At 38.0% G+C, this 24,246-nt stretch overlaps 1 protein-coding gene across 1 annotated transcript in view; it reads right to left on the bottom strand.

Annotated features, from left to right (window-relative positions):
* The window catches only part of LOC144752061 (G-protein coupled receptor 143-like), a 99,426-nt gene that overhangs the window by 55,218 nt on the left and 19,962 nt on the right, over positions 1-24,246 (bottom strand). The window contains exon 4 of the mRNA XM_078640012.1: positions 18,314-18,406. Within this exon, the coding sequence (XP_078496138.1) occupies positions 18,314-18,406 (93 nt within the window). The remainder of the gene's footprint in view (positions 1-18,313; positions 18,407-24,246) is intronic.

Here is a 24,246-nt window from a genome sequence, read left to right as displayed (position 1 = left end):
TTCCATTAAACTTCAGATTCTTGAATCATGCTCCTGTTAAACTAGAGAGTCTAGCTTCCATTAAACTTCAGATTCTTGAATCATGCTCCTGTTAAACTAGAGAATCTAGCTTCCATTAAACTTCAGATTCTTCAAACATGCTCCTGTTAAACTAGAGAGTCTAGCTTCCATTAAACTTCAGATTCTTGAATCATGCTCCTGTTAAACTAGAGAGTCTAGCTTCCATTAAACTTCAGATTCTTGAATCATGCTCCTGTTAAACTAGAGAGTCTAGCTTCCGTTAAAGTACACATTTTGAGTCATGCTCCTGTTAAACTAGAGAATCTAGCTTCCATTAAACTTCAGATTTTTCAAACATGCTCCTGTTAAACTAGAGAATCTAGCTTCCATTAAACTTCAGATTCTTGAATCATGCTCCTGTTAAACTAGAGAATCTAGCTTCTATTAAACTTCAGATTCTTGAATCATGCTCCTGTTAAACTAGAGAGTCTAGCTTCCATTAAACTTCAGATTTTTCAAACATGCTCCTGTTAAACTAGAGAATCTAGCTTCCATTAAACTTCAGATTCTTGAATCATGCTCCTGTTAAACTAGAGAATCTAGCTTCTATTAAACTTCAGATTCTTGAATCATGCTCCTGTTAAACTAGAGAATCTAGCTTCCATTAAACTTCAGATTCTTCAAACATGTTCCTGTTAAACTAGAGAGTCTAGCTTCCATTAAACTTCAGATTCTTCAAACATGCTCCTGTTAAACTAGAGAATCTAGCTTCTATTAAACTTCAGATTCTTCAAACATGTTCCTGTTAAACTAGAGAGTCTAGCTTCCATTAAACTTCAGATTCTTCAAACATGCTCCTGTTAAACTAGAGAATCTAGCTTCCATTAAACTTCAGATTCTTGAATCATGCTCCTGTTAAACTAGAGAATCTAGCTTCTATTAAACTTCAGATTCTTGAATCATGCTCCTGTTAAACTAGAGAATCTAGCTTCCATTAAACTTCAGATTCTTCAAACATGTTCCTGTTAAACTAGAGAGTCTAGCTTCCATTAAACTTCAGATTCTTCAAACATGCTCCTGTTAAACTAGAGAATCTAGCTTCCATTAAACTTCAGATTCTTCAAACATGCTCCTGTTAAACTAGAGAATCTAGCTTCCATTAAACTTCAGATTCTTCAAACATGCTCCTGTTAAACTAGAGAGTCTAGCTTCCATTAAACTTCAGATTCTTGAATCATGCTCCTGTTAAACTAGAGAATCTAGCTTCCATTAAACTTCAGATTCTTGAATCATGCTCCTGTTAAACTAGAAAATCTAGCTTCCATTAAACTTCAGATTCTTGAATCATGCTCCTGTTAAACTAGAGAGTCTAGCTTCCATTAAACTTCAGATTCTTGAATCATGCTCCTGTTAAACTAGAGAATCTAGCTTCCATTAAACTTCAGATTCTTGAATCATGCTCCTGTTAAACTAGAGAATCTGGCTTCCATTAAACTTCAGATTCTTCAAACATGCTCCTGTTAAACTAGAGAGTCTAGCTTCCATTAAACTTCAGATTCTTGAGTCATGCTCCTGTTAAACTAGAGAGTCTAGCTTCCATTAAACTTCAGATTCTTGAATCATGCTCGTGTTAAACTAGAGAATCTAGCTTCCATTAAACTTCAGATTCTTGAATCATGCTCCTGTTAAACTAGAGAATCTGGCTTCCATTAAACTTCAGATTCTTCAAACATGCTCCTGTTAAACTAGAGAGTCTAGCTTCCATTAAACTTCAGATTCTTGAATCATGCTCCTGTTAAACTAGAGAATCTGGCTTCCATTAAACTTCAGATTCTTCAAACATGCTCCTGTTAAACTAGAGAGTCTAGCTTCCATTAAACTTCAGATTCTTGAATCATGCTCGTGTTAAACTAGAGAATCTAGCTTCCATTAAACTTCAGATTCTTGAATCATGCTCCTGTTAAACTAGAGAATCTAGCTTCCATTAAACTTCAGATTCTTGAATCATGCTCCTGTTAAACTAGAGAATCTAGCTTCCATTAAACTTCAGATTCTTGAATCATGCTCCTGTTAAACTAGAGAGTCTAGCTTCCATTAAAGTACACATTTTGAGTCATGCTCCTGTTAAACTAGAGAGTCTAGCTTCCATTAAACTTCAGATTCTTGAATCATGCTCCTGTTAAACTAGAGAATCTAGCTTCCATTAAACTTCAGATTCTTGAATCATGCTCCTGTTAAACTAGAGAATCTAGCTTCCATTAAACTTCAGATTCTTGAATCATGCTCCTGTTAAACTAGAGAATCTAGCTTCCATTAAACTTCAGATTCTTGAATCATGCTCCTGTTAAACTAGAGAGTCTAGCTTCCGTTAAAGTACACATTTTGAGTCATGCTCCTGTTAAACTAGAGAGTCTAGCTTCCATTTAACTTCAGATTCTTGAATCATGCTCCTGTTAAACTAGAGAGTCTAGCTTCCGTTAAAGTACACATTTTGAGTCATGCTCCTGTTAAACTAGAGAGTCTAGCTTCCATTAAAGTACACATTTTGAGTCATGCTCCTGTTAAACTAGAGAATCTAGCTTCCATTAAAGTACACATTTTGAGTCATGCTCCTGTTAAACTAGAGAGTCTAGCTTCCATTAAACTTCAGATTCTTGAATCATGCTCCTGTTAAACTAGAGAGTCTAGCTTCCATTAAACTTCAGATTCTTGAATCATGCTCCTGTTAAACTAGAGAGTCTAGCTTCCGTTAAAGTACACATTTTGAGTCATGCTCCTGTTAAACTAGAGAGTCTAGCTTCCGTTAAAGTACACATTTTGAGTCATGCTCCTGTTAAACTAGAGAGTCTAGCTTCCATTAAACTTCAGATTCTTGAATCATGCTCCTGTTAAACTAGAGAGTCTAGCTTCCATTAAAGTACACATTTTGAGTCATGCTCCTGTTAAACTAGAGAGTCTAGCTTCCATTAAACTTCAGATTCTTCAAACATGCTCCTGTTAAACTAGAGAATCTAGCTTCCATTAAACTTCAGATTCTTGAATCATGCTCCTGTTAAACTAGAGAATCTAGCTTCCATTAAACTTCAGATTCTTGAATCATGCTCCTGTTAAACTAGAGAATCTGGCTTCCATTAAATTTCAGATTCTTCAAACATGCTCCTGTTAAACTAGAGAGTCTAGCTTCCATTAAACTTCAGATTCTTGAATCATGCTCCTGTTAAACTAGAGAGTCTAGCTTCCATTAAACTTCAGATTCTTCAAACATGCTCCTGTTAAACTAGAGAGTCTAGCTTCCATTAAACTTCAGATTCTTGAATCATGCTCGTGTTAAACTAGAGAATCTAGCTTCCATTAAACTTCAGATTCTTGACTCATGCTCCTGTTAAACTAGAGAGTCTAGCTTCCATTAAACTTCAGATTCTTGAATCATGCTCCTGTTAAACTAGAGAATCTAGCTTCCATTAAACTTCAGATTCTTGAATCATGCTCCTGTTAAACTAGAGAGTCTAGCTTCCATTAAACTTCAGATTCTTCAAACATGCTCCTGTTAAACTAGAGAGTCTAGCTTCCATTAAACTTCAGATTCTTGAATCATGCTCCTGTTAAACTAGAGAATCTAGCTTCCATTAAACTTCAGATTCTTGAATCATGCTCCTGTTAAACTAGAGAATCTGGCTTCCATTAAACTTCAGATTCTTCAAACATGCTCCTGTTAAACTAGAGAGTCTAGCTTCCATTAAACTTCAGATTCTTGAATCATGCTCCTGTTAAACTAGAGAATCTAGCTTCCATTAAACTTCAGATTCTTGAATCATGCTCCTGTTAAACTAGAGAATCTAGCTTCCATTAAACTTCAGATTCTTGAATCATGCTCCTGTTAAACTAGAGAATCTAGCTTCCATTAAACTTCAGATTCTTGAATCATGCTCCTGTTAAACTAGAGAATCTGGCTTCCATTAAACTTCAGATTCTTCAAACATGCTCCTGTTAAACTAGAGAGTCTAGCTTCCATTAAACTTCAGATTCTTGAATCATGCTCCTGTTAAACTAGAGAATCTAGCTTCCATTAAACTTCAGATTCTTGAATCATGCTCCTGTTAAACTAGAGAATCTAGCTTCCATTAAACTTCAGATTCTTGAATCATGCTCCTGTTAAACTAGAGAATCTAGCTTCCATTAAACTTCAGATTCTTGAATCATGCTCCTGTTAAACTAGAGAATCTAGCTTCCATTAAACTTCAGATTCTTGAATCATGCTCCTGTTAAACTAGAGAATCTAGCTTCCATTAAACTTCAGATTCTTGAATCATGCTCCTGTTAAACTAGAGAATCTAGCTTCCATTAAACTTCAGATTCTTGAATCATGCTCCTGTTAAACTAGAGAATCTAGCTTCCATTAAACTTCAGATTCTTGAATCATGCTCCTGTTAAACTAGAGAGTCTAGCTTCCATTTAACTTCAGATTCTTGAATCATGCTCCTGTTAAACTAGAGAGTCTAGCTTCCGTTAAAGTACACATTTTGAGTCATGCTCCTGTTAAACTAGAGAGTCTAGCTTCCATTAAAGTACACATTTTGAGTCATGCTCCTGTTAAACTAGAGAATCTAGCTTCCATTAAAGTACACATTTTGAGTCATGCTCCTGTTAAACTAGAGAGTCTAGCTTCCATTAAACTTCAGATTCTTGAATCATGCTCCTGTTAAACTAGAGAGTCTAGCTTCCGTTAAAGTACACATTTTGAGTCATGCTCCTGTTAAACTAGAGAGTCTAGCTTCCATTAAAGTACACATTTTGAGTCATGCTCCTGTTAAACTAGAGAATCTAGCTTCCATTAAACTTCAGATTCTTCAAACATGCTCCTGTTAAACTAGAGAATCTAGCTTCCATTAAACTTCAGATTCTTGAATCATGCTCCTGTTAAACTAGAGAATCTAGCTTCCATTAAACTTCAGATTCTTGAATCATGCTCCTGTTAAACTAGAAAATCTAGCTTCCATTAAACTTCAGATTCTTGAATCATGCTCCTGTTAAACTAGAGAGTCTAGCTTCCATTAAACTTCAGATTCTTGAATCATGCTCCTGTTAAACTAGAGAGTCTAGCTTCCATTAAACTTCAGATTCTTCAAACATGCTCCTGTTAAACTAGAGAATCTAGCTTCCATTAAACTTCAGATTCTTGACTCATGCTCCTGTTAAACTAGAGAGTCTAGCTTCCATTAAACTTCAGATTCTTGAATCATGCTCCTGTTAAACTAGAGAGTCTAGCTTCCGTTAAAGTACACATTTTGAATCATGCTCCTGTTAAACTAGAGAGTCTAGCTTCCATTAAAGTACACATTGTGAGTCATGTTCCTGTTAAACTAGAGAATCTAGCTTCCATTAAACTTCAGATTCTTCAAACATGCTCCGGTTAAACTAGAGAATCTAGCTTCCATTAAACTTCAGATTCTTGAATCATGCTCCTGTTAAATTAGAGAATCTGGCTTCCGTTAAACTTCAGATTCTTGAATCATGCTCCTGTTAAACTAGAGAGTCTAGCTTCCATTAAAGTACACATTTTGAGTCATGCTCCTGTTAAACTAGAGAGTCTAGCTTCCATTAAAGTACACATTTTGAGTCATGCTCCTGTTAAACTAGAGAATCTAGCTTCCATTAAAGTACACATTTTGAGTCATGCTCCTGTTAAACTAGAGAGTCTAGCTTCCATTAAACGTCAGATTCTTGAATCATGCTCCTGTTAAACTAGAGAGTCTAGCTTCCATTAAACTTCAGATTCTTGAATCATGCTCCTGTTAAACTAGAGAGTCTAGCTTCCATTAAACTACCAATCTTGAATCATGCTCCTGTTAAACTAGAGAATCTAGCTTCCATTAAACTACCAATCTTGAATCATGATCCAGTTTAACTAGAGAATCTAGCATCCATTAAACTACAAATCTTGAATCATTCATGATCCAGTTTAACTAGAGAGTCTAGCTTCCATTAAACTACCAATCTTGAATCATGATCCAGTTTAACTAGAGAATCTAGCATCCATTAAACTACAAATCTTGAATCATTCATGATCCAGTTTAACTAGAGAATCTAGCATCCATTAAGCTACAAATCTTGAATCATGATCCAGTTTAACTAGAGACTCTAGCATCCATTAAACTACAAATCTTGAATCATTCATGATCCAGTTTAACTAGAGAATCTAGCATCCATTAAACTTCAGATTCTTGAATCATGCTCCTGTTAAACTAGAGAATCTGGCTTCCGTTAAACTTCAGATTCTTCAAACATGCTCCTGTTAAACTAGAGAATCTAGCTTCCATTAAACTTCAGATTCTTGAATCATGCTCCTGTTAAACTAGAGAGTCTAGCTTCCATTAAACTTCAGATTCTTGAATCATGCTCCTGTTAAACTAGAGAGTCTAGCTTCCATTAAACTTCAGATTCTTCAAACATGCTCCTGTTAAACTAGAGAATCTAGCTTCTATTAAACTTCAGATTCTTGAATCATGCTCCTGTTAAACTAGAGAATCTAGCTTCCATTAAACTTCAGATTCTTCAAACATGTTCCTGTTAAACTAGAGAGTCTAGCTTCCATTAAACTTCAGATTCTTCAAACATGCTCCTGTTAAACTAGAGAATCTAGCTTCCATTAAACTTCAGATTCTTCAAACAAGCTCCTGTTAAACTAGAGAATCTAGCTTCCATTAAACTTCAGATTCTTGAATCATGCTCCTGTTAAACTAGAGAATCTGGCTTCCGTTAAAGTACACATTTTGAGTCATGCTCCTGTTAAACTAGAGAGTCTAGCTTCCATTAAACTTCAGATTCTTGAATCATGCTCCTGTTAAATTAGAGAATCTAGCTTCCATTAAACTTCAGATTCTTGAATCATGCTCCTGTTAAACTAGAGAGTCTAGCTTCCATTAAACTTCAGATTCTTGAATCATGCTCCTGTTAAACTAGAGAGTCTAGCTTCCATTAAACTTCAGATTCTTGAATCATGCTCCTGTTAAACTAGAGAATCTAGCTTCCATTAAACTTCAGATTCTTCAAACATGCTCCTGTTAAACTAGAGAATCTAGCTTCCATTAAACTTCAGATTCTTGAATCATGCTCCTGTTAAACTAGAGAGTCTAGCTTCCATTAAACTTCAGATTCTTGAATCATGCTCCTGTTAAACTAGAGAGTCTAGCTTCCATTAAACTTCAGATTCTTCAAACATGCTCCTGTTAAACTAGAGAATCTAGCTTCTATTAAACTTCAGATTCTTGAATCATGCTCCTGTTAAACTAGAGAATCTAGCTTCCATTAAACTTCAGATTCTTCAAACATGTTCCTGTTAAACTAGAGAGTCTAGCTTCCATTAAACTTCAGATTCTTCAAACATGCTCCTGTTAAACTAGAGAATCTAGCTTCCATTAAACTTCAGATTCTTGAATCATGCTCCTGTTAAACTAGAAAATCTAGCTTCCATTAAACTTCAGATTCTTGAATCATGCTCCTGTTAAACTAGAGAGTCTAGCTTCCATTAAACTTCAGATTCTTCAAACATGCTCCTGTTAAACTAGAGAATCTAGCTTCTATTAAACTTCAGATTCTTGAATCATGCTCCTGTTAAACTAGAGAATCTAGCTTCCATTAAACTTCAGATTCTTCAAACATGTTCCTGTTAAACTAGAGAGTCTAGCTTCCATTAAACTTCAGATTCTTCAAACATGCTCCTGTTAAACTAGAGAATCTAGCTTCCATTAAACTTCAGATTCTTGAATCATGCTCCTGTTAAACTAGAAAATCTAGCTTCCATTAAACTTCAGATTCTTGAATCATGCTCCTGTTAAACTAGAGAGTCTAGCTTCCATTAAACTTCAGATTCTTGACTCATGCTCCTGTTAAACTAGAGAGTCTAGCTTCCGTTAAAGTACACATTTTGAATCATGCTCCTGTTAAACTAGAGAGTCTAGCTTCCATTAAAGTACACATTGTGAGTCATGTTCCTGTTAAACTAGAGAATCTAGCTTCCATTAAACTTCAGATTCTTCAAACATGCTCCGGTTAAACTAGAGAATCTAGCTTCCATTAAACTTCAGATTCTTGAATCATGCTCCTGTTAAATTAGAGAATCTGGCTTCCGTTAAACTTCAGATTCTTGAATCATGCTCCTGTTAAACTAGAGAGACTAGCTTCCATTAAACGTCAGATTCTTGAATCATGCTCATGTTAAACTAGAGAGTCTAGCTTCCATTAAAGTACACATTTTGAGTCATGCTCCTGTTAAACTAGAGAGTCTAGCTTCCATTAAAGTACACATTTTGAGTCATGCTCCTGTTAAACTAGAGAATCTAGCTTCCATTAAAGTACACATTTTGAGTCATGCTCCTGTTAAACTAGAGAGTCTAGCTTCCATTAAACGTCAGATTCTTGAATCATGCTCCTGTTAAACTAGAGAGTCTAGCTTCCATTAAACTACCAATCTTGAATCATGCTCCTGTTAAACTAGAGAGTCTAGCTTGCATTAAACTACCAATCTTGAATCATGATCCAGTTTAACTAGAGACTCTAGCATCCATTAAACTACAAATCTTGAATCATTCATGATCCAGTTTAACTAGAGAATCTAGCATCCATTAAGCTACAAATCTTGAATCATGATCCAGTTTAACTAGAGACTCTAACATCCATTAAACTACAAATCTTGAATCATTCATGATCCAGTTTAACTAGAGAATCTAGCATCCATTAAACTTCAGATTCTTGAATCATGCTCCTGTTAAACTAGAGAATCTGGCTTCCGTTAAACTTCAGATTCTTCAAACATGCTCCTGTTAAACTAGAGAATCTAGCTTCCATTAAACTTCAGATTCTTGAATCATGCTCCTGTTAAACTAGAGAGTCTAGCTTCCATTAAACTTCAGATTCTTGAATCATGCTCCTGTTAAACTAGAGAGTCTAGCTTCCATTAAACTTCAGATTCTTCAAACATGCTCCTGTTAAACTAGAGAATCTAGCTTCTATTAAACTTCAGATTCTTGAATCATGCTCCTGTTAAACTAGAGAATCTAGCTTCCATTAAACTTCAGATTCTTCAAACATGTTCCTGTTAAACTAGAGAGTCTAGCTTCCATTAAACTTCAGATTCTTCAAACATGCTCCTGTTAAACTAGAGAATCTAGCTTCCATTAAACTTCAGATTCTTCAAACAAGCTCCTGTTAAACTAGAGAATCTAGCTTCCATTAAACTTCAGATTCTTGAATCATGCTCCTGTTAAACTAGAGAATCTAGCTTCCATTAAACTTCAGATTCTTGAATCATGCTCCTGTTAAACTAGAGAGTCTAGCTTCCATTAAACTTCAGATTCTTGAATCATGCTCCTGTTAAACTAGAGAATCTAGCTTCCATTAAACTTCAGATTCTTGAATCATGCTCCTGTTAAACTAGAGAATCTAGCTTCCATTAAACTTCAGATTCTTCAAACATGCTCCTGTTAAACTAGAGAATCTAGCTTCCATTAAACTTCAGATTCTTGAATCATGCTCCTGTTAAACTAGAGAGTCTAGCTTCCATTAAACTTCAGATTCTTGAATCATGCTCCTGTTAAACTAGAGAGTCTAGCTTCCATTAAACTTCAGATTCTTCAAACATGCTCCTGTTAAACTAGAGAATCTAGCTTCCATTAAACTTCAGATTCTTCAAACATGCTCCTGTTAAACTAGAGAATCTAGCTTCCATTAAACTTCAGATTCTTCAAACATGCTCCTGTTAAACTAGAGAATCTAGCTTCCATTAAACTTCAGATTCTTGAATCATGCTCCTGTTAAACTAGAGAATCTGGCTTCCGTTAAAGTACACATTTTGAGTCATGCTCCTGTTAAACTAGAGAGTCTAGCTTCCATTAAAGTACACATTTTGAGTCATGCTCCTGTTAAACTAGAGAATCTAGCTCCCCTTAAACTTCAGATTCTTGAATCATGCTCCTGTTAAACTAGAGAATCTAGCTTCCATTAAAGTACACATTTTGAGTCATGCTCCTGTTAAACTAGAGAGTCTAGCTTCCATTAAACTTCAGATTCTTGAATCATGCTCCTGTTAAACTAGAGAGTCTACCTTCCATTTAACTTCAGATTCTTGAATCATGCTCCTGTTAAACTAGAGAGTCTAGCTTCCATTTAACTTCAGATTCTTGAATCATGCTCCTGTTAAACTAGAGAGTCTAGCTTCCGTTAAAGTACACATTTTGAGTCATGCTCCTGTTAAACTAGAGAATCTAGCTTCCATTAAAGTACACATTGTGAGTCATGTTCCTGTTAAACTAGAGAATCTAGCTTCCATTAAACTTCAGATTCTTCAAACATGCTCCTGTTAAACTAGAGAATCTAGCTTCCATTAAACTTCAGATTCTTGAATCATGCTCCTGTTAAATTAGAGAGTCTAGCTTCCATTAAACGTCAGATTCTTGAATCATGCTCCTGTTAAACTAGAGAGTCTAGCTTCCATTAAACTTCAGATTCTTGAATCATGCTCCTGTTAAACTAGAGAGTCTAGCTTCCGTTAAAGTACACATTTTGAGTCATGCTCCTGTTAAACTAGAGAGTCTAGCTTCCATTAAAGTACACATTTTGAGTCATGCTCCTGTTAAACTAGAGAATCTAGCTTCCATTAAACTTCAGATTCTTCAAACATGCTCCTGTTAAACTAGAGAATCTAGCTTCCATTAAACTTCAGATTCTTGAATCATGCTCCTGTTAAACTAGAGAATCTAGCTTCCATTAAACTTCAGATTCTTGAATCATGCTCCTGTTAAACTAGAGAATCTAGCTTCCATTAAACTTCAGATTCTTGAATCATGCTCCTGTTAAACTAGAGAGTCTAGCTTCCGTTAAAGTACACATTGTGAGTCATGTTCCTGTTAAACTAGAGAATCTAGCTTCCATTAAAGTACACATTGTGAGTCATGTTCCTGTTAAACTAGAGAATCTAGCTTCCATTAAACTTCAGATTCTTCAAACATGCTCCGGTTAAACTAGAGAATCTAGCTTCCATTAAATTTCAGATTCTTGAATCATGCTCCTGTTAAATTAGAGAATCTGGCTTCCGTTAAACTTCAGATTCTTGAATCATGCTCCTGTTAAACTAGAGAGACTAGCTTCCATTAAACGTCAGATTCTTGAATCATGCTCATGTTAAACTAGAGAGTCTAGCTTTCATTAAAGTACACATTTTGAGTCATGCTCCTGTTAAACTAGAGAGTCTAGCTTCCATTAAAGTACACATTTTGAGTCATGCTCCTGTTAAACTAGAGAGTCTAGCTTCCATTAAAGTACACATTTTGAGTCATGCTCCTGTTAAACTAGAGAATCTAGCTTCCATTAAAGTACACATTTTGAGTCATGCTCCTGTTAAACTAGAGAGTCTAGCTTCCATTAAACTTCAGATTCTTGAATCATGCTCCTGTTAAACTAGAGAATCTAGCTTCCATTAAACTTCAGATTCTTGACTCATGCTCCTGTTAAACTAGAGAGTCTAGCTTCCGTTAAAGTACACATTTTGAATCATGCTCCTGTTAAACTAGAGAATCTAGCTTCCATTAAAGTACACATTGTGAGTCATGTTCCTGTTAAACTAGAGAATCTAGCTTCCATTAAACTTCAGATTCTTCAAACATGCTCCGGTTAAACTAGAGAATCTAGCTTCCATTAAATTTCAGATTCTTGAATCATGCTCCTGTTAAATTAGAGAATCTGGCTTCCGTTAAACTTCAGATTCTTGAATCATGCTCCTGTTAAACTAGAGAGACTAGCTTCCATTAAACGTCAGATTCTTGAATCATGCTCATGTTAAACTAGAGAGTCTAGCTTTCATTAAAGTACACATTTTGAGTCATGCTCCTGTTAAACTAGAGAGTCTAGCTTCCATTAAAGTACACATTTTGAGTCATGCTCCTGTTAAACTAGAGAATCTAGCTTCCATTAAAGTACACATTTTGAGTCATGCTCCTGTTAAACTAGAGAGTCTAGCTTCCATTAAACGTCAGATTCTTGAATCATGCTCCTGTTAAACTAGAGAGTCTAGCTTCCGTTAAAGTACACATTTTGAGTCATGCTCCTGTTAAACTAGAGAGTCTAGCTTCCATTAAAGTACACATTTTGAGTCATGCTCCTGTTAAACTAGAGAATCTAGCTTCCATTAAACTTCAGATTCTTCAAACATGCTCCTGTTAAACTAGAGAATCTAGTTTCCATTAAACTTCAGATTCTTCAAACATGCTCCTGTTAAACTAGAGAATCTAGCTTCCATTAAACTTCAGATTCTTGAATCATGCTCCTGTTAAACTAGAGAATCTAGCTTCCATTAAACTTCAGATTCTTGAATCATGCTCCTGTTAAACTAGAGAGTCTAGCTTCCATTAAAGTACACATTTTGAGTCATGCTCCTGTTAAACTAGAGAATCTAGCTTCCATTAAACTTCAGATTCTTCAAACATGCTCCTGTTAAACTAGAGAATCTAGCTTCCATTAAACTTCAGATTCTTCAAACATGCTCCTGTTAAACTAGAGAATCTAGCTTCCATTAAACTTCAGATTCTTGAATCATGCTCCTGTTAAACTAGAGAATCTAGCTTCCATTAAACTTCAGATTCTTGAATCATGCTCCTGTTAAACTAGAGAGTCTAGCTTCCATTAAACTTCAGATTCTTGAATCATGCTCCTGTTAAACTAGAGAGTCTTGCTTCCGTTAAAGTACACATTTTGAGTCATGCTCCTGTTAAACTAGAGAGTCTAGCTTCCATTAAAGTACACATTTTGAGTCATGCTCCTGTTAAACTAGAGAGTCTAGCTTCCATTAAAGTACACATTTTGAGTCATGCTCCTGTTAAACTAGAGAGTCTAGCTTCCATTAAAGTACACATTTTGAGTCATGCTCCTGTTAAACTAGAGAGTCTTGCTTCCATTAAAGTACACATTTTGAGTCATGCTCCTGTTAAACTAGAGAATCTAGCTTCCATTAAACTTCAGATTCTTGAATCATGCTCCTGTTAAACTAGAGAATCTGGCTTCCGTTAAACTTCAGATTCTTGAATCATGCTCCTGTTAAACTAGAGAATCTAGCTTCCATTAAACTTCAGATTCTTGAATCATGCTCCTGTTAAACTAGAGAGTCTAGCTTCCATTAAAGTACACATTTTGAGTCATGCTCCTGTTAAACTAGAGAGTCTTGCTTCCATTAAAGTACACATTTTGAGTCATGCTCCTGTTAAACTAGAGAATCTAGCTTCCATTAAACTTCAGATTCTTGAATCATGCTCCTGTTAAACTAGAGAATCTGGCTTCCGTTAAACTTCAGATTCTTGAATCATGCTCCTGTTAAACTAGAGAATCTAGCTTCCATTAAACTTCAGATTCTTGAATCATGCTCCTGTTAAACTAGAGAGTCTAGCTTCCATTAAACTTCAGATTCTTGAATCATGCTCCTGTTAAACTAGAGAATCTAGCTTCCATTAAACTTCAGATTCTTGAATCATGCTCCTGTTAAACTAGAGAATCTGGCTTCCGTTAAACTTTAGATTCTTGAATCATGCTCCTGTTAAACTAGAGAGTCTAGCTTCCGTTAAAGTACACATTTTGAGTCATGCTCCTGTTAAACTAGAGAGTCTAGCTTCCATTAAAGTACACATTTTGAGTCATGCTCCTGTTAAACTAGAGAATCTAGCTTCCATTAAACTTCAGATTCTTGAATCATGCTCCTGTTAAACTAGAGAATCTAGCTTCCATTAAAGTACACATTTTGAGTCATGCTCCTGTTAAACTAGAGAGTCTAGCTTCCATTAAAGTACACATTTTGAGTCATGCTCCTGTTAAACTAGAGAATCTAGCTTCCATTAAACTTCAGATTCTTCAAACATGCTCCTGTTAAACTAGAGAATCTAGCTTCCATTAAACTTCAGATTCTTGAATCATGCTCCTGTTAAACTAGAGAGTCTAGCTTCCATTAAACTTCAGATTCTTGAATCATGCTCCTGTTAAACTAGAGAGTCTAGCTTCCATTAAACCTCAGATTCTTGAATCATGCTCCTGTTAAACTAGAGAATCTAGCTTCCATTAAACTTCAGATTCTTGAATCATGCTCCGGTTAAACTAGAGAGTCTAGCTTCAATTAATCTTCAGATTCTTGAATCATGCTCCTGTTAAACTAGAGAGTCTAGCTTCCATTAAAGTACACATTTTGAGTCATGCTCCTGTTAAACTAGAGAGTCTAGCTTCCATTAAAGTACACATTTTGAGTCATGCTCCTGTTAAACTAGAGAGTCTAGCTTCCATTAAAGTACACATTTTGAGTCATGCTCCTGTTAAACTAGAGAATCTAGCTTCCATTAAACTTCAGATTCTTCAAACATGCTCCTGTTAAACTAGAGAATCTAGCTTCCATTAAAGTACACATTTTGAGTCATGCTCCTGTTAAACTAGAGAATCTAGCTTCCATTAAACTTCAGATTCTTGAATCATGCTCCTGTTAAACTAGAGAGTCTAGCTTCCATTAAACTTCAGATTCTTGAATCATGCTCCTGTTAAACTAGAGAGTCTAGCTTCCATTAAACTTCAGATTCTTGAATCATGCTCCTGTTAAACTAGAGAGTCTAGCTTCCATTAAACCTCAGATTCTTGAATCATGCTCCTGTTAAACTAGAGAATCTAGCTTCCATTAAACTTCAGATTCTTGAATCATGCTCCGGTTAAACTAGAGAGTCTAGCTTCAATTAATCTTCAGATTCTTGAATCATGCTCCTGTTAAACTAGAGAGTCTAGCTTCCGTTAAAGTACACATTTTGAGTCATGCTCCTGTTAAACTAGAGAGTCTAGCTTCCATTAAAGTACACATTTTGAGTCATGCTCCTGTTAAACTAGAGAGTCTAGCTTCCATTAAAGTACACATTTTGAGTCATGCTCCTGTTAAACTAGAGAGTCTAGCTTCCATTAAAGTACACATTTTGAGTCATGCTCCTGTTAAACTAGAGAATCTAGCTTCCATTAAACTTCAGATTCTTGAATCATGCTCCTGTTAAACTAGAGAATCTGGCTTCCGTTAAACTTTAGATTCTTGAATCATGCTCCTGTTAAACTAGAGAATCTAGCTTCCATTAAACTTCAGATTCTTGAATCATGCTCCTGTTAAACTAGAGCGTCTAGCTTCCATTAAACTTCAGATTCTTGAATCATGCTCCTGTTAAACTAGAGAGTCTAGCTTCCGTTAAAGTACACATTTTGAGTCATGCTCCTGTTAAACTAGAGAGTCTAGCTTCCATTAAAGTACATATTTTGAGTCATGCTCCTGTTAAACTAGAGAGTCTAGCTTCCATTAAAGTACACATTTTGAGTCATGCTCCTGTTAAACTAGAGAGTCTAGCTTCCATTAAACTTCAGATTCTTGAATCATGCTCCTGTTAAACTAGAGAGTCTAGCTTCCATTAAACTTCAGATTCTTGAATCATGCTCCTGTTAAACTAGAGAATCTAGCTTCCATTAAAGTACACATTTTGAGTCATGCTCCTGTTAAACTAGAGAGTCTAGCTTCCATTAAACTTCAGATTCTTCAAACATGCTCCTGTTAAACTAGAGAATCTAGCTTCCATTAAAGTACACATTTTGAGTCATGCTCCTGTTAAACTAGAGAGTCTAGCTTCCATTAAACGTCAGATTCTTGAATCATGCTCCTGTTAAACTAGAGAGTCTAGCTTCCGTTAAAGTACACATTTTGAGTCATGCTCCTGTTAAACTAGAGAATCTAGCTTCCATTAAACTTCAGATTCTTGAATCATGCTCCTCTTAAACTAGAGAATCTAGCTTCCATTAAACTTCAGATTCTTGAATCATGCTCCTGTTAAACTAGAGAATCTGGCTTCCATTAAACGTCAGATTCTTCAAACATGCTCCTGTTAAACTAGAGAGTCTACCTTCCATTTAACTTCAGATTCTTGAATCATGCTCCTGTTAAACTAGAGAGTCTAGCTTCCATTAAACTTCAGATTCTTGAATCATGCTCCTGTTAAACTAGAGAATCTAGCTTCCATTAAAGTACACATTTTGAGTCATGCTCCTGTTAAACTAGAGAGTCTAGCTTCCATTAAACGTCAGATTCTTGAATCATGCTCCTGTTAAACTAGAGAGTCTAGCTTCCGTTAAAGTACACATTTTGAGTCATGCTCCTGTTAAACTAGAGAATCTAGCTTCCATTAAAGTACACATTTTGAGTCATGCTCCTGTTAAACTAGAGAGTCTAGCTTCCATTAAACTTCAGATTCTTGAATCATGCTCCTGTTAAACTAGAGAGTCTAGCTTCCATTAAACTTCAGATTCTTCAAACATGCTCCTGTTAAACTAGAGAATCTAGCTTCCATTAAACTTCAGATTCTTGAATCATGCTCCTGTTAAACTAGAGAATCTAGCTTCCATTAAACTTCAGATTCTTGAATCATGCTCCTGTTAAACTAGAGAATCTAGCTTCCATTAAACTTCAGATTCTTGAATCATGCTCCTGTTAAACTAGAGAGTCTAGCTTCCATTAAACTTCAGATTCTTCAAACATGTTCCTGTTAAACTAGAGAATCTAGCTTCCATTAAACTTCAGATTCTTGAATCATGCTCCTGTTAAACTAGAGAGTCTAGCTTCCATTAAACCTCAGATTCTTGAATCATGCTCCTGTTAAACTAGAGAATCTAGCTTCCATTAAACTTCAGATTCTTGAATCATGCTCCGGTTAAACTAGAGAATCTAGCACCCATTAAACTTCAGATTCTTGAATCATGCTCCTGTTAAACTAGAGAGTCTAGCTTCAATTAATCTTCAGATTCTTGAATCATGCTCCTGTTAAACTAGAGAATCTAGCTTCCATTAAACTTCAGATTCTTCAAACATGCTCCTGTTAAACTAGATAATCTGGCTTCCGTTAAACTTCAGATTCTTGAATCATGCTCCTGTTAAACTAGAGAGTCTAGCTTCCATTAAACTTCAGATTCTTGAATCATGCTCCTGTTAAACTAGAGAGTCTAGCTTCCATTAAACTTCAGATTCTTGAATCATGCTCCTGTTAAACTAGAGAGTCTAGCTTCCATTAAACGTCAGATTCTTCAAACATGCTCCTGTTAAACTAGAGAGTCTAGCACCCATTAAACTACAGAATCCTGCTCCTGTGGAACTAGAGAATCTTTAATCTAGCTCCAGTTAAACAGAATATTGACCCTACGTAAACAAGAGAATCGTGACTCATGCTCATATTTAACTATGTATCGTGCACTGTTTCCCAGAGAGGTCTGCTCTATGTCTGTGTCAATACATACGATTCTATGTGGCATCAGCATAACTCTGTTTCTAAAAGCCTTTGCTTCACTTATAGAACATGTTTGAGCCCGAACCAGTGATTTTCTCCGATTAGGAAACACTTGGGGACTACTTCACCCCATCAAGCACAGGGGCCAGTTGGGTGCAATAAACTGCATCCACCCCACAACCGCCTCACCCTTTTTGCCCCATTTGGCCCCAGCACTGCCAGATTTGCCTATGAATATTCATAGAATGACAGCCGGGTCAGGAAAGGAAGGTTCCTAGAAATAAATGCAGGTTAAGGGCACAGATCAATGTCCTATGTGATAGTCATTGTTTGTAACGAGTGACCTTCATGCGTTTGCATAAAGTAGGAGTTTTACTCTTCTTCCCAGTCACAACATACAGACACCCCCCCCCCCCCACCAGGAGTTGGTACCCTCCTGCTACCGCAGGTCTTAAACTGAAGTAAACTGTAGGGCACATCGAAAGCTCGTTAATACAAGTTACACATTATCACAACTCATTATCTCACTCATTCAGATTACACATCAGGTTTCATCACCGTTGAATAATATGTACCACAGACCTGAATCACATGCTTGCACAGAAGTTATACAATATTGCATAGCACTAGATTATCCTGGCTGTGAGAGGCTATGAACAAGGAGGAGGATGCCATCACTACATGGTGCTAAGGACCTCTGTACCACCACTGGTGCTTCTTTAGCACGGTGACCACACCTCACTCACTAACAAGATGCAGTCAACAGAATTATCATTAGAATTCTAGAAGGTGTTAGAACCTCCAGAACATAGAGTTCTTCCCACTGCTCCGTTGTGGTAGTAATCATACTCAATGTACATGACCCGCAGAAAGAACAAATATTTGAAAGACAAGCATGCCTTTTTTGCCATCAAGGGTAGTTATTATGTTTCACACCTGACTTGTATCAAAAGCTAATTTCACTCCTCCTACATCATATTACACACAAGCTATCTCACCTGGAGTCAGAAGGGAAAGACATCAGCAAAATTCCCTGGAAGCACACTAGGCTGGAGATCCCCCATGAGAGCAGGAAATAGAGGTTGGCGGATCTGTAAATAGGTGGACAAAGGTTACTGCACAATTAATAAACTCCATTTTGTAAGGGTTCTCCTATCCTTGGGCAGGCAGCAGTATACCTCTTACCGTAACACCCAAAAAGCAGCAAATACACCAGGAGGATTTTATTTTTAACACAGGAATTCTGACGGGATGCTTAGTGGCAGTGGAACTGTGATGACCAATGCATCACAATTGTTTCCCGTACTCTGGATCTCTAAAGGGAATCTCCTCTATATATAAGGACACCCTGATTTTGTTTATGACGTACTCTTAGTCTAATGGGACATCTGTTCCGGTACACATATAGTTTATTCCCCATATTTGGGGTTCCGTCTTCCTTACACTATTATATGGGTTACTCAATTCTCAGTAATATCATAAGAATACAATAAACTTGAACTGGATCTGGATTATCCCTACCTTCGGGGCAGAATTACAACCAACAGAGAGGTATTGCACCAAGAGGATATAGCCCCGAGGAAGTCACTGGATATTGTGCCCATATCGCGATGAAACACGTGTTGGCTAAGAAACCTAACAACTGAACTTAAAAAATAGAAGAAAATTAAGAAAACAAAGATTATCCACATTAACATTACATATCCTATGTATTGATTGCATTTGCGGTTGAGGGGACCTTGCTAAAGCCATTTTGTTGGTTCTGACCACATAGCACAGATGATGGTAGTTCTCTCTGCCTCTGTAGTACCGCTTTCTGACGCGAATAGTTAACATATTATATTGTGAACTTCCCTGTGGGGTACCATTTCCCTACAAAACTTACCGCACGATCCCTTTTTACTGTAAAGGTACAACCTTTGCCCATTCAAAGTGTTGGTGTTGTCCTTTGCCATTGGTAGTATGGCAGTGTGGTTGAAGGAACAACCTCCGTGCCAGATTTTGTGCCATTCTGTTCTATAATCTGTCAGATATAACCGTCGGGAATGTAAGGCTAGCCATTTCAGTTTAAGATGTTTTTACTCTTTATTTTTGTTATTTTGTATAAAATCCAGCAAATCTAATGAAAAGACTTGGGAGAAAAAAGAAAAAATATGTCAGAAAGTTGAGATCCTGCCTCTCCCAAGGCAAGTACCAGGGAAAAGCGGAGGTAGACTGTCTATGAGACAGCGTTCTCCTTTACAGAGATCACACCTCTTCCAGGCAAGTACCAGGAAAGAGCGGAGGGAGGCTGGTTTGTGAAATTTCAAATCTGAGAGGGTCACAAAACAACCTAACTGGTTAATATTCTATATAATGGTAGCTGTGGCTTTGAAAGAATTGTACAGCTAGTATAATCCAAAGTAAGGGTCTAGTTAATCCAACTCAAACTCCATGTCCAACATCCTTTTATATGGCCGTTAGGGTCATTGTCGACATCGCTAAGTTAGCATGAGCTCTGCTGCCATGATGCTGCTTTTGCGCACGTTACTACATAACTTTATTTTGGTAAGACTCTGTGTCACATGAGAACTATTTGCTTTCTGCGTTCTCGGCCTGTTCCTGGAGTTTAGTCTGAACACGATGTGCAAGGTCGATAAACATGCCTCTTGTTATTCTGTTCTGGTCAGTCCCTAGCACCTAGACAAAACATGCTAAACACAGCTGCACGGCTGAAAAACTCATGCTTTGATATTATGGGGATGCATGTTGTTCACCCACACTTCGAGGGAGACCTTTCCTTGGAGAAGAGCTATGCTGTTCCTATTATGTAAACCTTCCATCTAGGTTCTAAGGTATGGGGTCAGCTGACAAAGCCCAGAGATCTTCCTTTATATAATAAACTTCAACTTACCCAGGGGAGGGTGGTTAGGCCTTATAGTCCTTTTGAATGAGACACTATAGCTAGTCGATTTGGGGATTTTGGGTACTAAGGTGGTAGGAAGGTACAACCCCTATGCACCGAGGTCCAGTCTTCCTGCTCATAGTTCGGTGTATGTGCAGATCCCAGCAACATGGCGCCACCAACGTTTGGTCTGGTTCTTATCAGCGTGACTCCTGAGTAGTGCTTGTGCCTGTCCACAAACCCCTCACTTCTGTTTCCGGAGACAGCTGTGACGGCGTAGCCTCCTATACTGTGATATTTTATAGTTTTTTCAAGCTTGAATATTAAAAGGTCTTTCTCATTTATATTACCCCATTATTGCACTGCCACGCATAGGTTGTTTTTCTCTATTATTGAAAATGGCGATTGTTAGTGTGCCTCCTAACCTCACACCGCTCAGGGCTTATTTGACTCAATATGGAGTGCCTGATGCAGGTGTTGCGCCTATCTTTGTTGTAGAAGCGGATCCTGCATTCCGCTTAGAGGTATTTTATTCTTGGGTCACCTTTCCGGTGGTCGATGGAACAGATAATATGTTTCATGAGTATACTGCCACTGCGGGATTATAGACCTTATAGATCTCGAGGTTCTGCTAACAGCTTGGCAAAATAAAATATCGTTTAATGGCACCCTTCAACACACAACACCACCGGTCCGTTTAGGCCCCTTATCGTGTGGCCACATGGCCTAAATTATCTCACTGCTACAGTCGCAGAGCTCCGCATATTACATACATCGTTAATATGTGTACATAGAAAGGTTATTCAGTTCATGTCGTGCAACTTCCAGGTGGGACCACATGGCGTTGCTGCGCAACCACCTGCACCTGGTGATGTGACCATCAGTCCCTTAATGGTTAATTCTGTGATGGGCAAGTGCCCACAAAATAAGAATGAACCCCCTTATTGGCTTGCCGAGAAGTTTGGACAATTCAAAGCTGTTTTTCCAAATACCACACCTGTGGAGAAACACAGGATTTTTACCATGAGTCTGCCTAAAGGCATGGTTCCCGAATTAGCTAATTGTAACACTTGGGGTAGAGTATTTCCAGCTGTATATTCAATGTGTTTCAGCACCCCCCTCAATGACCGTTCTCCCTTTCGTGATCAAACGTGTTCAGGATGAACATGGGGCCGAAGCACCCCTGGAGTTGGGAATTAGACTGGTGGGTGTGTTTGACATTGTTTGCGATATGATCCTTGCTAAGGTTAAGGGTGATGCGGTGAGCTTACAAGTGGCGCAATGCTTGGAGGCTGTGGCAGACGCAGACAAACATCGCAAATTGCCAAACATTATTGCTAAAGCTTATAAAACCTTAGGGCACAATAGTCTGGGAATCAAACCTTTTAGTCAACCGCACATGCAGGCACAGACTCAACAAAAAGCCCAGACTGATTAAGATGGGCGTCCGTTCTTTCCTAAAAAGAACTGGAGAAATAAAAAAACAGGGGCAGCAACAACAGGAGCAGGGTTCGCGTGCTGGTTCACCAACACCGGAGTCGTCTGAGCGTACTTATGACTTGCTTTCAGCGTTCTCCTCGTTCTTTACAGGACACATCGGACTCTCAAGTCGGTGGTGGGGAACAACAGGATTGTGGCAAAGGTTCGACCACACAACAGGGACGGGATCAACCTCGACAGTTTGACGTTAAAGCCGAACAAAAGGATCTGCCTCATTTTAGACCCCCGTATCAGAAAAAGAAAGTTGCCGCTTTAACAGCACAGTATGCCTCAGACGGTGAGAACGTGTTTTCTAGATAGGACATGGGCGGTGACTTTGCTCGACAATGCGGCGGAGGTTACCATAGTGCAGGAGGCACTGCATCCGTGTCTGGAGACGAGAGCAACTGATACATTCATTACAGTAGAAACATCAGATACACTAGTTGCCCCCCCCCCCCCCAGACAGACTATGAAATTGTCTTCCAAATTGAAGGTGATATACAGTGTACAATCACAGCGGTTTTCTGGGGAAAATCTCACCTCTTCATACGACATTCTGTTAGCAGAGGCAGATTGGCCACCACTGTTTGTGCTGGCCGCTCCCAGGTGGAATGACGTGATACTTCTGAGTTGTTCATGTTACGTCCCTGAGGAACATGAAAAAGCTTACGCATCTGAGTGGGCTTTGGCCCTTGCCCCAGCGGTGTACTATAACCAGGTGGGCTGAAATAGAGATTCCCCAGCACATGAGATCCTGTTACGTTCTATGCCACAGCCACAATATCCATTCAAATGAGAATCTAAGGCTCCCGTTTGTGACATTCTAACTCAGCTAGAATATCAAGGAGTGATTGAATCCTGCATACCACCGATGAATAATCCTCTTTTTCCGGTATCAAAACCGGACGGTTCATATTGCATTGTATTAGATTATCGAAATTTTAATAGTCATTGTCGTACATTTGCGGTACAGAACACACATAGCTTTGTGCTAGTGAACACTCTTATTCACAAGGAATACAAAACTACACTGGATATATCGAATGGTTTCTATAGTCACAACTCGGCTCCTGAGAGCAGTGACTTGACTGCATTTACCACAGTTGAGAATCAGAAAAAATGTATGCATTTGCATATTAGGTAGAAGAATATCCCAGGGGCTTTCGCTGCATGTGTAGTGTCTTTGTTAGACATTATACACCCTGATGCGTTCTCATACATTGATGATATTTATATAATGGACGATGAACTGATACCACATCTTGTCCATGTCGACTGCATTATTTTGTCATTTGCCGACTATGGATACAAATTCAATTTTGCAAAATCACACATCGTACATTTTGCGGTGCTCTTTTTGGGCTATGAGCTCAATAATGAAGGTAGGCTGTTAGCCCCCCATTTTCTGGAGAAACATGCACAATTGCAAACTCCTTCTACACTGAAAAGGCTTAAGTTTGCTGGGATTTTTAAATTTCAGGAGGACATACATTCCTGATTATGCCCAGCGTATCAAACCACTATATGTGTTGATGCAACCAACATTTTCTTATGCCAGCTGGTTTCCGGAACATACCTCTATTCTGCAATCTTTGCAATCAGATTTGCTTGCAACTAACTACTTGCGGACGCGTGAAAATACCACGAACCTGGTGGTACATATAGTGCCAGGGTCCGTGGATTTCACTTACTTGACGTTCAATGAGGGAGACACAGTACCTATTGCATACAAATCACATTTATTCACAGTGGCTGAAATGCGATTTTCAAATGTTGAAAAAATTGACAGCGGTCAAAATAGTGATTCTGAAAGAACGCTCGCTGGCGCATGGAAAACGCATTCTTATGGTCAAGCCTCTCCATGCTTTAGAAGCAGTGACTAAGGCAAGTGTACCAAACTCTAAGGCATTACAACCCCGTTGGATACAATGGGCTACTTCTTTGACATTGGCGATGTCACATTTATCTTTGATCCTGCTCTTCAGAGACAGGAGTTTTTACAGCATGAACATGTTCATCCTGCACCACTGTCGTTGCTTCCTTTGGATGAGTACAAATGTATCCTCTATACCGAAGGCTTGGCCCAACCAGCTGTCGGTACCAAACACGCTTATTCAGCGGCTTGCGCTATTGCGGCAGTTCAATTGTCAATGAAGAACTTCCATAGTACATACACAGGCTCTTGGGGAATGTGCAGTGCAATTGGCGGAGCTGCGTGCTCTTGCTCTCTAGTTTGCTGAGCCTAATGTGAATACTCTTATTGTATGCATTTCTTACTACTGTGCTCAGTCTTTTAATGACTACTTGTTCTTTTGGTCACAAAATGACTTTAGAGACTCTAAAGGCTTCCATTCTGGACAAGTGCTGGGATGCCCGAGGGTAACTATGCGCTATATAAAATTCAAATAAAAGCAGCGCAATAAAGCAAAAAATGCTTTTGGTTCAAGTGGCCGGAACTTAAAAAACGTCTCCCACTCACACGTTATCCATACTCTTCACCATCAGCGTGTGGGTGCACATGCTGTTGGTAATTCTTTGGCTGATGAAGTGGCCAAATCTGCAGTA

The sequence above is a fragment of the Lissotriton helveticus genome, chromosome 4_2, assembly GCF_964261635.1.
Source record: "Lissotriton helveticus chromosome 4_2, aLisHel1.1, whole genome shotgun sequence".
Taxonomy (NCBI): Eukaryota; Metazoa; Chordata; class Amphibia; order Caudata; family Salamandridae; genus Lissotriton; species Lissotriton helveticus.
The sequence above is the reverse complement of the archived record's forward strand: the minus strand, read 5'-3'. Positions and strand labels throughout refer to the sequence as shown.